The sequence below is a fragment of the Cupressus sempervirens genome, chromosome 10, assembly GCF_028749045.1.
Source record: "Cupressus sempervirens isolate cs-2001-9-10 chromosome 10, ASM2874904v1, whole genome shotgun sequence".
NCBI lineage: Eukaryota > Viridiplantae > Streptophyta > Pinopsida > Cupressales > Cupressaceae > Cupressus > Cupressus sempervirens.
In genome coordinates this window covers 451753416-451768512 of record NC_143127.1, presented here as the reverse complement: position 1 = coordinate 451768512, position 15097 = coordinate 451753416, and the positions used below count along the sequence as shown (strand labels likewise).

Genomic DNA, 15097 nt, shown 5'->3' with positions numbered 1-15097 from the left:
ATCTTGAAAATAATGCATCACATGTCATATAACATACAATAATAAAAACAAATAATCTAATAACTGATAAGATGTTAGGTACAAATCATCATCTATGGTCCTGGCACAGTAAAAGTGGATATGGAAAACTGAATTTGACTAGAATAAATATGATATCAGACAAGAACTGAATGGCCAAGGCCATGCTGACCAACACATGCAAAATTACAAAATAGTCAGTAGAAGCCTATACCAAAACCCATTACAAAATTAAGGGGTATTTTTAGGGAAAACTATGTATTATAGAATGTTTGTGAAGAACTATAGTCATATAGTGGCACCTCTCACCAATCAATTAAAGAAGGATTGATTCCGATGGGATGGGTTAGCTAATGCAATATTTGAGAGGTTGAAGGAGGATATGTGCACTAGTCCAATTCTTACTACTCTGAATTTCACCAAGGATTTTATTGTAGAATGTGATGCTTCGGGTAATGGTATTGGAATAGTTCTCATGCAAGGGGGTTAACCCATTTCCTTTGAAGTCGTCATTCAAAAGGGTAAGAATCAAATCAAGCCTATTTATGAGGAGGAGATGTTAGCCATCTTTCTTGCAGACCATATCTTATGGGAAGACCCATCAAAGTTAAGAGAAATCATGATAGCCTTAAATATTGTTTGAAACAAAGATTAACTTTTCAGGAGCAACAAAAATAGGTGACTAAGATGTTGGGGTATGACTTTGAGATCATATAAATGAAAGGAAGAGATATTATTGTGGTGGATGCATTATCCAGGAAAGATGAAATAGATGAAGCTTTATTGTGTGTCATTTCAATATTGCAAACAAATTGGGTAGAATAAGCTAAATATGAGTGGAAACATGATGCTATTAGCAATTTCATTCAATCTGGGAAAATGATGCTATTAGAAATTTCATGGAACTATCAAATGTCCTTCAAAATTAACAATAAATCACCAAGGAAAAACAATTGTAAAAATATTTAAAATATTGTTCCTTGTATCTTCCCGAAGACCCACTCTGAGAGATATTCCAGCCTGAAAATTAGATAACATTACTGATCACTAGCAGATACAGCATAAGAATCTATATCCAACATCATCATTGGCACATCAGTTTTGCTGACAGGGCATGGTCAAGTGATTGGAATGATTGGTTTTTGTGTTGTCGGTCAGGGTTCAACTCTCCCCATGAACATTAAGCCAAAAGAAATGCTGAACTATTATCTTAGCTCTTGATTTGCTTGTGGATTAACTGGCGGCAAGTTTGGGAGCTCAGGAAGTAAATGCCAAAAATAGAGAAGACCCCAATTATAGGCAGGACTAACATTGACCTAATAAAAAGAAATGCAACTCTCAAAACACTTTGAGAAGGAAAAATAAATTCCAATGGTCTATCATCTTTCATCTCAACCATCACATAATATGTGCCTTCAAAACAGTGAAGCTAATCACTACAGAAGCTTGTTTCATCTTGAAAAATATGCATCTTGTGTCATATAATATACAATAACACAAACAAACAATCTAATAACTGATAAGATGTTAGGTACAAATCATCATCTATGAACCTGGCACAGTAAAAGTGGATATGGAAAACTGAATTTGACTAGAATATATATTATATCAGACAAGAACTGAATGGCCAAGGCCATTCTGACCAACACGCGCAAAATTACAAAATAGTCAGTGTCGACTGAAGCTCATCAATAGTTGTCACTTGTGGCCTTTTAAGGATCAACACCAGTTAGATTGCACACCCAATCATGTTAACAATGAAAGTGCATCTAATAACCATAATTACTGTTATACTGTGACCCATAAGCTGCACCATTATAGTTACCTCCTGTTGAATGACCAATATGACTGGTATTTGGTTGGGGTGAAGAGTACATGGTATTTTGTGTAGGATAAGAATTATATCCTGACTCAACTGAATTGTATGTATTTGGTGGTGGTCCTGAAGCTCCCGCCATATGGTTCTGCCAAGAAGCCAGATATAAGGTTAAGCAAATTAAATAAAAATATTGTGATCAGTTGATCAGAATTCATCCTGAACATTTAGATGAACTCTTTTCTCTGGCAGAAATTTATTAATATTTTATTATTACACAATATAATCTCCAAAGGTTACTCTTCCAAATCTATAAATGAAGTTCTTGATGCACATGAGCTAAAATATTATAAGATAAACTTTTACTCTTCAAACTAACAACCACAATACTATTAATTGCACAATATCATTCGCACAAGGTTTAACAACTATGCAACACGAGAACTCATGATTTATGTGGAAACCCGTATAGAAGAAAACAATGATAATATATTGCTTATATAAGAGGCATCAACACAGGGGATATCAATCCCTTCTTTTGATTATTAAAAACCAACCCACTGGAGACGCCAATCCCCACATCTGAGCACCAACTCGGCAAGATACAGATCTTGTACAAGAGGCACTAACCTCTAAAAATCTTCACCAAAATATATCATAAATTTTCTATACCACTGCTCATAGATCTGCCATAATTTCACTCTTATATCTGCTCACAGAACCTTCATAGAATCTGGCATCCATTTGATCTCTTCTTTCACAAGTCTGCTACAAAATGCTCCAGCAGTTTGCTCATAAACTTCCTTTGAATATGCTATGAAACCTCTTCTAGATCCACTCTAAGAGACTGATTGTGCTTGTACAATGTCTTTTATTTTTACACACAAATTATGTTCTCGACTGCTGTAGATCTACTTTAAATATTCTAGTTTCTCATTGCAAGACTTGCTTTCAAAATTTCCAATTTATGCCTCTTAAAAACCTTCATCATGCTTTTTCACAAGAGGTAACCTTTGACTTCGGTTAGTCTTATAAAAATTTAATTTAAATTATACTCCATTCAAAATATGATGCTTAAAATAGGTAAGTTGGCTACAATTTAAAACTTGTTTCCAAGTCCAAAAAGGGGCAATCACGAAGGATGATGTCTCTTCGTCCTAGAGACATTGAAATGGGGTTGCCCCCCACTAAGAAATATTTGAATTTGAATTTGTTTTATCCTCCTGTTATATCCCCTGCTGTTCACTAAGGAATCATGCTATGCTTCTTAGTTGCTTCAGTTCTCAGGTGGGTTGATTTAAGGAACATGTCATGCAAACTACTACTGCAAGAAGTTACAACAAACACAAATAGTTCTGTTCTGCCATTCACTATAGCATATCACTTCAATTGCAACCCAACAGAACTTAGACAATTTAGAGAGAAACTAGTTGTCTGATGAAATTAAATAGCAGAGTTCAGTAACTGGAGAACCGAATATGTTTACCAATCTTAAAGACAATCTTAAAATGCAACTTCTGATCTATACAGTCTACCCGTTCTTGTTCCAGTTTTAAGCAAATCCTCAGAACTTAATCCCCAACCAAGCTATTGATAACAAGTAACAATTTCAAAGTATCTTACATCCCACAGGGTAAAAGACCGATAACTTTTGTAAAGTTTCTGCAAATTCTGCTTGTAAATCAAACTGATGTATAACCTATATAGTGCTGGAAATGGTCTTGATCAACTGCAGATGAATATTAGTCCTTCTTCCTATATGATAGTTTTGCAATAAAATATATTCTGCTGCTTATTCGAATGAGGCAGAGAATGCTAATGAACAGACTTCTTTGTATTGTGTGTTCATTATCCACATTTCTATCTCATATATATAAGGTGACCAAAGGGCATGTCCCTTGAAGGGACATGACCCTATCTAGGTCGGCCCTATAATATAACTCCCATAATCGTCTCTCAATGAATAATACAATTTACTAAAGACATTAACTATCTATAGTTAAGGTTATCTTTAATAATCACTATCCCTAAAAAGGCGCCAATAATGATTTTATAGGAGTGTGTGTGTGTGTATATATATATATATATAATGCTAGATCAGATTTGTGAGATCTGTACAATTAGATCAGCATGAATAGTTTTAACACTCCCTCTAACTTGATAATCATACTGAGAGACAACATATCTAGCATCATCAATTATGATGAATAAGCAAAGAATGATACTCTATATCTATCTGAATCTTCTTAGTATGTGGTATCATCGAACACATGATACTATGTCATATTACTATACCTGTGATATGACATATCACTAATACTAGTGATAATTATATTGCAAAGAATACAATATTCAGGATAAAATCCAGAGAATAATTAAATTCTTCATTTATCCAAGTTGTGACTCATAGGTATTGGCATTCCTATATCACAACATGATCCTGAGTTAAGATCTACTAGAACATAGGATAAACTTTGGAGAATAATAAAATTCTTCCTTTATCCAAATTGTGATTCATAGGCATAACAATGTCTACACAACAATGTGATCTTGAACTCATCTAGATCTGACAGCAGATCTCTATTGTTTAGCACATTATTTAAGAGATCGTCATCTCTCATGTTGTCTTTTATCTAAGTGTTCATTATCTCAGAGATCGTCACCTCTTAGATAATGAATACAAATGGTGGAGCCCATAACAGTCAATAGCCTGAAAATAAAAATTATTTTAATAATAAAGAATGCAAATTAATTACAATTCAACCATACCAAATCATTTTCTGAAGTGATCTATCTTCACGAGAGAGAGAGGCTTGGTAAGAATATTTGTTGTCTGATCTATAGTGCAAATATATTGTAATTTTACAGTATTCCTATCTACCATATCTCTTACATAATCGTAAGGAATTTCAATATGCTTGGAACTATCATGAAAAACTGGATTCACAGAAAGCTTGATGGAACTCTGATTATCACAATGAATAATCGTAGGATTCATTGCTTGACCAAATAACCCCACAAGTAACTTTCTAAGCCAAACTGCTTCCCGAGAGGCCATTGCTGCTGCAATGTATTCGGCTTTTGTGGAACTTTGTGCTACCGATGACTATTTTCTACATATCTATGATATCATCGCTGAGCCTAAACTGAAACAACATCTTGAAGTGCTTTTCATGTCAGCAACGCTTCTAGCCCAATTTGAATCTATGTACCCATGAAGGTCCAAGTCAACTTTCTCATACTTGAGTCCACAAACAAAACTTTTAGGGTTATGAGTTTCAAATCCTTCAAGTTGCTCCAAATATACCTCTTCTGTAATCTTTTCGTTCACAAATGTTGTTTTTACATCCATTTGATGTACTTTCCATCCCTTCGATGCTGCAATAGCTAGGACTGCTCTTACAGAGGTGTATCTAGCAATAGGAGCAAAGGTTTCTTCATTATCAATCCCCTCTTTATGAGAGAATCCCCTAGCTATGAATCTGGCTTTATATTTTTCAATGCTACCACAAACAGCATGCTTGATTTTAAATATCCACTTGGAAGAAACAACAAATTTTCCTTTAGGTCTTGGAACAAATTCCTAAACATCATTCTTCATAATGGATTGGTATTCTTCCGTCATGGCATCCTTCCAAGATGTATGTTTAATAGCATCTGAAACATTGGTTGATTCTGATTTAGACAAATCATTCATGTTTGTTGCATAACTAGAAAATCTTTTGGGTCTTTTGATTTCTCTGAATGTTCCAGATGGTGTGGCGAAGTCTTGTGATTCCTCTACTGTCTTAATTGCCCAAAGTGGACTTTTCTTAGAATTTTGAGTTTCCTCAAGGTTGAGATTTTGAAATTCATCTTCAATATCTTCAATGTTCTACCTCTAAGACTCAGATACAGTATTTTCTTCAGAACTAGGTAAGGGAGTGGGATCTCCAGAACTTAGGGCTCTTTAGAATGCTAAATCTTCTTCAAATTTTACATCCCTACTAAGTTCAATATTTTCCTGACCAGGTATGAAAATCCTAAATGCTTTAGATGTTTCGCTATACCCAACAAAAATACTTTTCCTCCCAGAGGGTTCTAACTTAGTTCTCTTTTCTTTTCGAACATGTATATATCTTGCGCACCCAAAAATCCTAAGATGACTTATATTAGGTTTAACCTTAGTAAAGACTTCTTCAAGAGTTTTATCTCTAAGGTAGGAGTGAGGACTTCTATTTTGAATATAGATAGTAGTACAATAGGCTTCTGCCCAAAAATAGTATTCTAGATTTTGATCAAATATCATAACTCTTGCAGCTTCTATAATTGTTCTATTCTTCCTTTCTACTATCCCATTTTGTTGAGGGTTATAAGGAACGATATACTCCCTCTTAACTCTTGTTTCTTTACAAAACTCTTTAAACAAATCTAAAGTATATTCTCCTCCGTTATCAATCCTAAGAGTTTTAATTTTATGTCCTGATAAGTTTTCAATTAAGGTTTTAAAATCTTTAAATCTCTTAATGATTTCTTCTGATTCTTTACATTTTAAGAAGTAAATCCAAGATTTTCAAGAGAAGTCATCTATAAAAAGTATATAGTACCAGAATCCTCCAAAAAAAGGAACAAACATAGGTCCACATAAATCTAACTGGATTAATTCCAAAACATTGTTAGTTTTTCTAGTGCTATCATGGAATGGACTTTTTGGTGTTCTTACCCAGAGCGCATCCTTTGCATATGCTTGAATGATCTTTATTTAACTTAGGTAAACCAATAACCATCTTCTCCATAGCTGATAAGGTTTTGAAATTTAGATGTCCTAACCTTTTCTGCCATATTTCATTTATATCAGCAGCTTCATGAATTAAGGATTGAATGGGTCAACTAGGTTCTGAATTTAATTCATATAAATACCCCTTTCTTTGACCAATCAATTTTGCTTTCTTAAATGTGGAGTTTTTAGCCCAAGTCATTACTTTACCGTCTATGAATACAACATTATGTCCATCATCTTCAAGTGGTGTAACCGAGATTAGATTCCTTTTTATTCCTAGTACATAGAGTATTCCTTTGAGATGTAGAGAACTACCTGACTTTAGTTTCGAGGTGCAATTCCCAATTCGTTTGATTGAATGAGTGGAATTATCACCAATGGTAACTTCGTCATCAACTTCTTCAGATATAGAGTCTAGTGCTTCTTTGTATCCAGTAATATCTTGATATGATCCACTATCAATCACCCATGCCTTGCTTGATACTTCATTTGCTAGTGCCAAATACAATACATGATTCTCAAGATCATAATTATCTTCTTTCTGAGTAATGTTTGTATAGTTTACTTGATGTTTAGAATTCTCAGGGCAATTAGATTTGTAGTATAACATTCCCGATTTCCCGGGTCTTAATTAACAACTATCATATAGATATAACTTCATTTTCATGGGAAGACAATTAAATCAGTTTCGCTCATATAAAAAAAGATTGACGGTTAAAATCGGTTAAACAAAATTTCTTAACTAAAAAGTTAAAACATCATCAAATGAATTCACTACAGAATTGAAATCCACATACCATGGAAACTGAGATCAAAATCAAAATTAGGGATGCTTCTGCAAACACCCGGGTTAGTCCACAAATACCACTATAACAATATCACAAAACGACTTCTATCCAATATTGTTAAATCAAAATCAAATGACGATTATCATTAAATACCACTATAAAATTAGGGCATCACTTACCACTGTAATCATTAGAGCATCGATTACCATTGGATCTTTTAGCGCTTCTAATACTGTTGTATCACTTAGGGCTTCCGATACCACGGATTCAATTAGGGCTTCTGATACCACGGATTCAATTAGGGCTTTCAATACCACTGTATCATTCAGGGTTCCAGTTATCACTCAATCAATTAGGGCTTTGAATTCCTTTCCTTCCAATTACTTAACTGTGGTAGTAACTCCAGATTAGAAAATATGCTTATGTTTGATATTCATATATATGAAAAACAATCCATAAATCTATCTCTTACATCTAGGTGTAACGATGAGATAACTCAATTAATCTTACCTTCTTTGCATATTAATCATAAACGTGATAATACCTGTTTCCGACAACCAATTGAATGTACGGCTTATCCTTGTCTAATGCACATCCGACAACTTATGGAGAGGTGAAACATTGTCAGGGGCTTAACCACCCAACCTCAAACCATATCTTATCCCCACACAACCTCTAACGAGAAAGGAGCTCCCTACCCAGAATAGAAGAGGGTCATTTTGTCATCAACTGAGCATCCTGGCATCTAGACACACCTCACGACTTGATAGCAGGAGAAACATTAAATAGGATCTTGCATGAGTTATTAAATCTTTCCTTTTAAAAATGTTAAACCTTGTTATGCCATAATTAATACTGAATCATATTATTGCAAATTCCTTTCTCTCACCTCATCACCCATTCCTTTGGCTACACAGCCGGGTGAATCCCAGGTGTTCGGAATTCTCAGAGCTGATGGCTCTGTCAATTATTCAAGAAGATTACATACATCCAGCATTTCACACTATTATATAATTATGTTCTTTAAAGATTCCAGAATTGATTGTTTAAATCTAACATCCATTGGCATAATGATTATGGATCCATACTAAGTTTTTCTTGGCTTCCACTTGCCATGACAAGAAAAATTAAAAGAGGATCAGATCTGAATATCAAACAAGATATCAAACGTAACCGATAAACCTACAAACATATTGTGAATATTTGAAAAAGGTTGGGTCAACATATACCATGACATGTAAGAGATCATTAATATTCAAATGTTACCCAATAAGTATCTTTGGCTTGTACTACATTTGTTGAAGTTTGTAATTCTTCCTATATATATATATATATATATATATATATATATATATATATATATATATATAGTGGTTTGGCAATGATTGAATTCAGAAAATCAGTCTTTCTTTACCTTGCCTAGAGTCCAAATTATGAACTACTGAATGAAGACAATAATACAGCTAACATTCTATCTAGATATCAAGCATTTGCCAGAATGAATACCTGAACCAAAGAAAGTTACCGTCATAACATTGCTACAGTCAGAATAAAAATATATGATCTACACGAGAGTCTTGTTTTCCACAATATGAAAAAGATGTTGCAGATGTATCTATGCAATTGTTCCAAAAGGTTGAGTTCACAAGGTCGGGTTACTATTGAGACATGATTGCTTAGACAAGGAGAGAAAAATGGGACTTCGGCTCACTGGATTGCTTGAAAACAATGCTCTCCACGGCAAGGCAGACAAGTTAATAAGATGTTGGACTTCAATCACGGCTTCCGCTACAAGAAGAACCATGCCTTCTTGCCTTCTGTCGTTTGAAAGATTATTCCCGCGACTAATAAAGGGAGTCGGGTATGCATGAAGCTATGTCTTTGATGAATACAAGAATTCGGAAAAATAATATATATCCTTGCCTCCCTCTCGACTCAAAATACAATAAGGTTTAAAGAAGACTCTTGGCTTTCGAAAATTTACAAGATTATTTGCCAAAATAAAACACCAAGTGTCTAATCAGTTAAAAGCAAGAAAATTAAAAAGAAAGAATAAAGTTGGAAGATTATAGTTCGAATTTTATAATTCGAATGTTATTATATTCTGAATATTATTATAATCTTATATTTATATATACATGTAAACATCACTTTATTAAATTATTAAAATATAATGATGACAAATCATTTTTATATTTAAATGCACGTATCTAAATATTTACTGAAATAATATGATGAAAGATCAAAAATCCTTTGAGGTACGTTTTATATTTTAACTCAATTATTTTAATCAAATTATTTATTTAAATAACTCATGCGAGTCCCATAGATGTTTCCTGTTCCAAGTCGCTAGGTCATCTACCCTTCTGCCCAATGATGGTGATGCTCCTGCCTAATCCTTTTTTGACAATGCTTCCACCCCCTTCGACATGTTTCCTACAAGGAAATTCCTCGCAATTAAATTATATTATCATAATAAATTATTTAATCATAATTAATCATAACAGTTAACCATCTTCTCAATTCCATGAATTCGTGATCAACAATCAACTAGTATGTTATCTTCACTTGAAATACTAACTATCTTACCATTTCACCAGATTATAACAGATTAAACTACCGACTTCATGTGAACCTCAACAGCTATATTTCAAATTAGGTCAAAAATTAGGATGTAACATACCATTCCCCTTGTGGTTCATCGTCCTCGATGAACTTGAAATTGTAACAAATATTATAAAGGAGTATTTTAAAATTGGAATGTAATGTACCATTCCTCTTTGTGTTTCATCATCCTTGATGATCTCTGCAAATTAGACACTAAGAGAATATTCCAAATACAAGATATATATATATATAGCATCGTGATATCATTTCTTTTTCAAAATCAAAATCATAATCGTAACTCAAGATCCATTTTTACTTCAAACTTTCTGGAAAGATACCTACATGGTAACAATTAAACATGTACTCATCTAAGTTCACTTTACCGTACTTGTGGTCACCTTAAGCATCAATTGAGTTGATACTATTTCATATTCCTGTCATACTCATGTAGACACTCAACATATCATTAGTTCAATTCCATATTGATATCTTCATTTAAGAGAAATTTCAAGGTTCAATAACTAAGAGTAAAATAAGTATTTAAAATTGGAATTCTTCAGCTAGCAAGTTCTAAATCATAACTTGATCATAATTTAAATCACTTATACATATCATCTGGCATATGGCACTCATTAAAGGGTAGATCATCCTTGCAAACTTATAGATCACCAGAAATGGGTTAGTGAATCCATGTTTTTCCATCTATGTAACCTTGGCCTTCATGCCCAACATTTCATTAGAATAAACATCTCATGATAGGATAATATACAACAGCTCAGTATGTAAAGTCAACATCGTATGTGTATTGTTCATGTATAGCAATGTGTCAAAGGGTAAAAACATGATATACTATGCAACATCATCATACATCTAATCAAGATCATAAGCATCTGAAACAAATTCTCATAAGATTTTTGTCAAATAGCTCATCATTCATCTGTAAATATTTGGAAATTTATCTTTTCCATTTGTATGATTTAGGCTTTCATACACATCTCGTCAAAAGTTTACATCTATAAACAAGCATTGATAGTTTCAATTATGCAAGTGTGTTTACTCCATATTGGAGCACAAAATGATCTTGTGGTTTAATCAACATCAGAAAGGATCATGATTCATAGTTTTTGTTTTCCTTCAGTTCAAGTTCAAAATAACATTTCATAAGAACAGGAATATGATTGCATAAAGTAAATGCTGGGAACATTCCACCAAAAAGAAATATTTAGCCATCATTAGAGTTTTAGATAACATCTCATCAAAGTTATAGGAGCTAGTTTGGATTACGCAAGCCTCGGCATCTAGACCCAGTTTAATCTTATAATTCTCTACTGAGAATGGCCCTCCCTCCTAGGATAAGGCACATGTATCATTCTAGTTCTGCCATCTGAGCATCCTGGTGGTTTGAGTGTCCCATTAGTTATTACTAAATAACTGAAGCTTCTGGACAAACAAACAGATCTCATGATCGACACATCTGCCTATATCTATCTTGGCCAAGGATTTCAAATTGGGTTCGTAAACCCGATCTCCACCACTCGACTTGCCAATCATTTTATCTTCTTAATTATGTTTCATATTTATGATATTACAGTTTATATATTTGTCCATTTTATCTCAGCCTTTCCCAGCTATTCTAAATGATTTTCCACTTTTGATTGCAATATCCAGTTATGCAAAATAAATCTTTTTCAACATTTACATTTCCAATTTCTCAAAAAACAATGTTGGACCCAAGGTTTCAGCATTGAACCCAACGCTCTGATACCATATGTAACAACCCGATTTCCCAAGTCTTAAACAACAACTATCATACAGATATAACTTCATTTTCATGGGAAGACAATTAAATCAGTTTCGCTTATATGAAAGGGATTGATGGCTAAAATCGGTTAAAAGAAAGAATATTAGAAAAAAGAATAGAGTTGGAAGATTATAGTTCGAATTTTATAATTCGAATGTTATTATATTCCGAATATTATTATAATCTTATATTTATATATACATGTAAACATCACTTTATTAAATTATTAAAATATAATGATGCCAAATCATTTTTATATTTAAATGTGCATATATAAATATTTACTGAAATAATATGATGAAAGATCAAAAATCCTTTGAGGTACATTTTATATTTTAACTCAATTATTTTAATTAAATTATTTATTTAAATAACTCAAGCGGGTCCCACAGATGTTTCCTATTCCAAGTCGTTAGGTCCTCTACCCTTTTACCTAGTGATGGTGATGCTCCTACCTAATTTTTTTTCTGACAATGCTTCCACCCCCTTCGACATGTTTCTTGCAAGGAAATTCCCCGCAGTTAAATTATATTATCATAATAAATTATTTAATCATAATTAATCATAACGGTTAACCATCTTCTCAATTCTATGAATTCGTGATCAATGATCAACTAGCACGTTATCTTCACTTGAAATCATAACGGCTAACTATCTTACCATTTCGCCAGATTATAATAGATTAAACTGCCAATTGACTTCATGTGAACCTCAACGACTATATTTCAAATTAGGTCAAAATTTGGGATGTAACATGTGTCCAAATTTTTCGCATTTGAAGCATTTTACTTTGGATAGATCTTTCTTAGGTTTGTCATTCTTTTGATTACCCTTATTTCTCTTGAAATGCTTCTTCTTACCTTTATAGGAATTTGTGTTGAGAACATGAAGTTCTTGGTCTTCAGTTTTCAACTTTCCCCCTTTCTTAAGTTTTCTAGATTCTTCTTGAAGACAATCTCCCTTAAGTCTATTGAAGTTAGGAAGATTGTCTCTAGCACTTACTCCTTGTGTGAATGTTTCCCATGAATCTAGTAATCCATCTATAGCCATCAGTGTTAGTTCCATGTCATTAATTATGGTTCCTATACTTGCAAGTTCATCTCTTAGATTGGCAACCCTTAGGAAGTATGAATTCATTTATTCTCCCTCCTTTGTTTGTATATGATTTAGTTGCCTTTTTAGTGCGAGGACTCTAGTTGCATTGTTAACCTCATATGCATTTAATAATGAATTCATCATATCAAATGGTGTTTGATGTTTCATTAGCATGGGTACTATTTCATTTTTCACTCTATCTAATATGATCTGTATAGATGTCCTATTTCCTTTACTCCAGATAGTTTTATTACGTTCAACAGTAGGTTGTTTGGATGCTGAATCAACAAACTATTTTACATCATTTTCTTCAAGAATCATCATGATTCTGAATTTCCAAGCATTGAAGTGTTCTTTCCCATTAAAGTTAGGAGAATGATGCCAGATATACTAATTCTGATTGTTTAATTTGCAGAGCCTAGGTTCGACTGCCAGAGCTCTAATACCATGTAAAGTTTCTGTAAATTCTACTGCTTATTTGAATGAGGCAGAGAATGCTAACAAACAAACTTCTTTGTATTGTGTATTCATTATCCACATTTCTATCTCATATATATATATATAGGGTGACCAAAGGGCATGTCCCTTGAAGGGACATGACCCTATCTAGGTCGACCCTATAATATAACTCCCATAATTGACACTCAATGAATAATACAATTTACTAAAGACATTAACTAACTATAGTTAAGGTTATCTTTAATAATCACTATCCCTAAAAAGACGCTGATAATGCCTTTATAGGAGGATATATATATATATAATGCTAGATCAGATCTATGTGATCTATACAATCAGATTAGCATGATAATCAAAGTTACAGTTTTAACAACTTCTAAGCCAAATATAACTCCGATAGCAGGGTCGAGACTGCAATGATTTCACCAATAAAACAAAATGCACTGTAGTTGTCACCTAAAAAATTGGAATGTTGTATACAATAAGGAAATGTGGCTGATAACCATTTGCCAGTCAATTCCTGAATATCAAGTGGATGCGCACACTGGAAATGATCACTCTCCTCTTGAGATGGTCAGGCCTAGCAATGATTGTGCAATCCGTTGTATATTCTACTCCACACATTGTAAATACTTCTTAAAAAATCGTGATCAACTTCTACTACCATCACCATCTTCTCACAATCTTGTTCCCTAAGTAGAGCAATGTTACAATCAAAAAATAAAGATTTGGGAAATGATTAAGATGCAAGGTGGATGGGGTTTACGTCCCAGCGACAAACGAAGGATTGTCATCCTTCCCCGAGTGATGAAAGAAGGTTTACCTTGCCAATGTTTTCTCCTCATGAATGTGATTTCCAGCAAGCTCCACTCGACTTCAACCTGCCTAGGCATCCGTTATAGAGAGAAGGGTGAGGAGCATTGGGAATTAAACATGCAGGAGCAGTGTCAGAAAGTAAGCATGGTGGAGAAGATGTTCCACAAGTGGACTCCCATCAAAACGTAGGAGCGTTACAAAACTCATTTGTCATCAAAAAGAAGCAAGGCGCTAACCATCAAGAAGGAAATCCACTGAGTCCCCGATTTATGTTTAGGAGAATACTAAAAAATGTAACTACAACATCATTGGGGAAATTCACGATAACTAAGCATTCAATTTTAATCTCCCCCTTATTGCCATCCCATTGAAATACGCTAGCTTATCGGAATGGAGTGATAAAGTAGCAATAATGTTAAGTGTCAAGGAAATTAGGGGGGGCATGACAGTCCTCCCTTCCCAAGATTACTGGCCCTCCAACAATCTCAAAGCTAGATGTTGAGGAATGTGCTCCCCCTCCCAGGTGGCATCCTTAATGGGAAACCCCTTCCAGCAAACTAAGTACTCTTTAATGATCCCGTATCTCAGATTCTTTTCCCTAGACAATAGCAATAGGTATCAGTTCTAATCTTTGTTCATTGAGTGGGGGAGGCCCTAGTGAGCTCACAATATGTTGTCCAATGGCTTTTTTGAGGTAGGAGACATTGAAGACATTATCTATTCTGTTGTCATTTGGCATCTCCATCTCATCGGCAACCTTCCCATTCCTTCTCAGCACTCTATAGGGTCCAGGTTGACTGAAGCTTCTTTGTACCACTTTTCTTTATGGAACTCTATCGATAGGGTTGGAGGGGTAGGAATACCAGATCACTCAATCTGGTGACGATCAGCATAGATCTTTTGCTGATTCTGGGCCCGTTGCATATTTTTCTTAAGGG

The 15097-nt window shown here is 34.0% G+C and overlaps 1 protein-coding gene across 1 annotated transcript in view; it reads right to left on the bottom strand.

The window, feature by feature from the left end:
• Positions 1-1510: 1510 nt before the first annotated feature.
• LOC149534638 (flowering locus K homology domain-like) overlaps positions 1511-15097 on the bottom strand; it is a 153948-nt gene continuing 140361 nt past the window's right edge. The window contains exon 7 of the mRNA XM_089807738.1: positions 1511-1982. Coding sequence (XP_089663864.1) covers positions 1788-1982 — 195 coding nt within the window. The 3' untranslated portion in view covers positions 1511-1787. The remainder of the gene's footprint in view (positions 1983-15097) is intronic.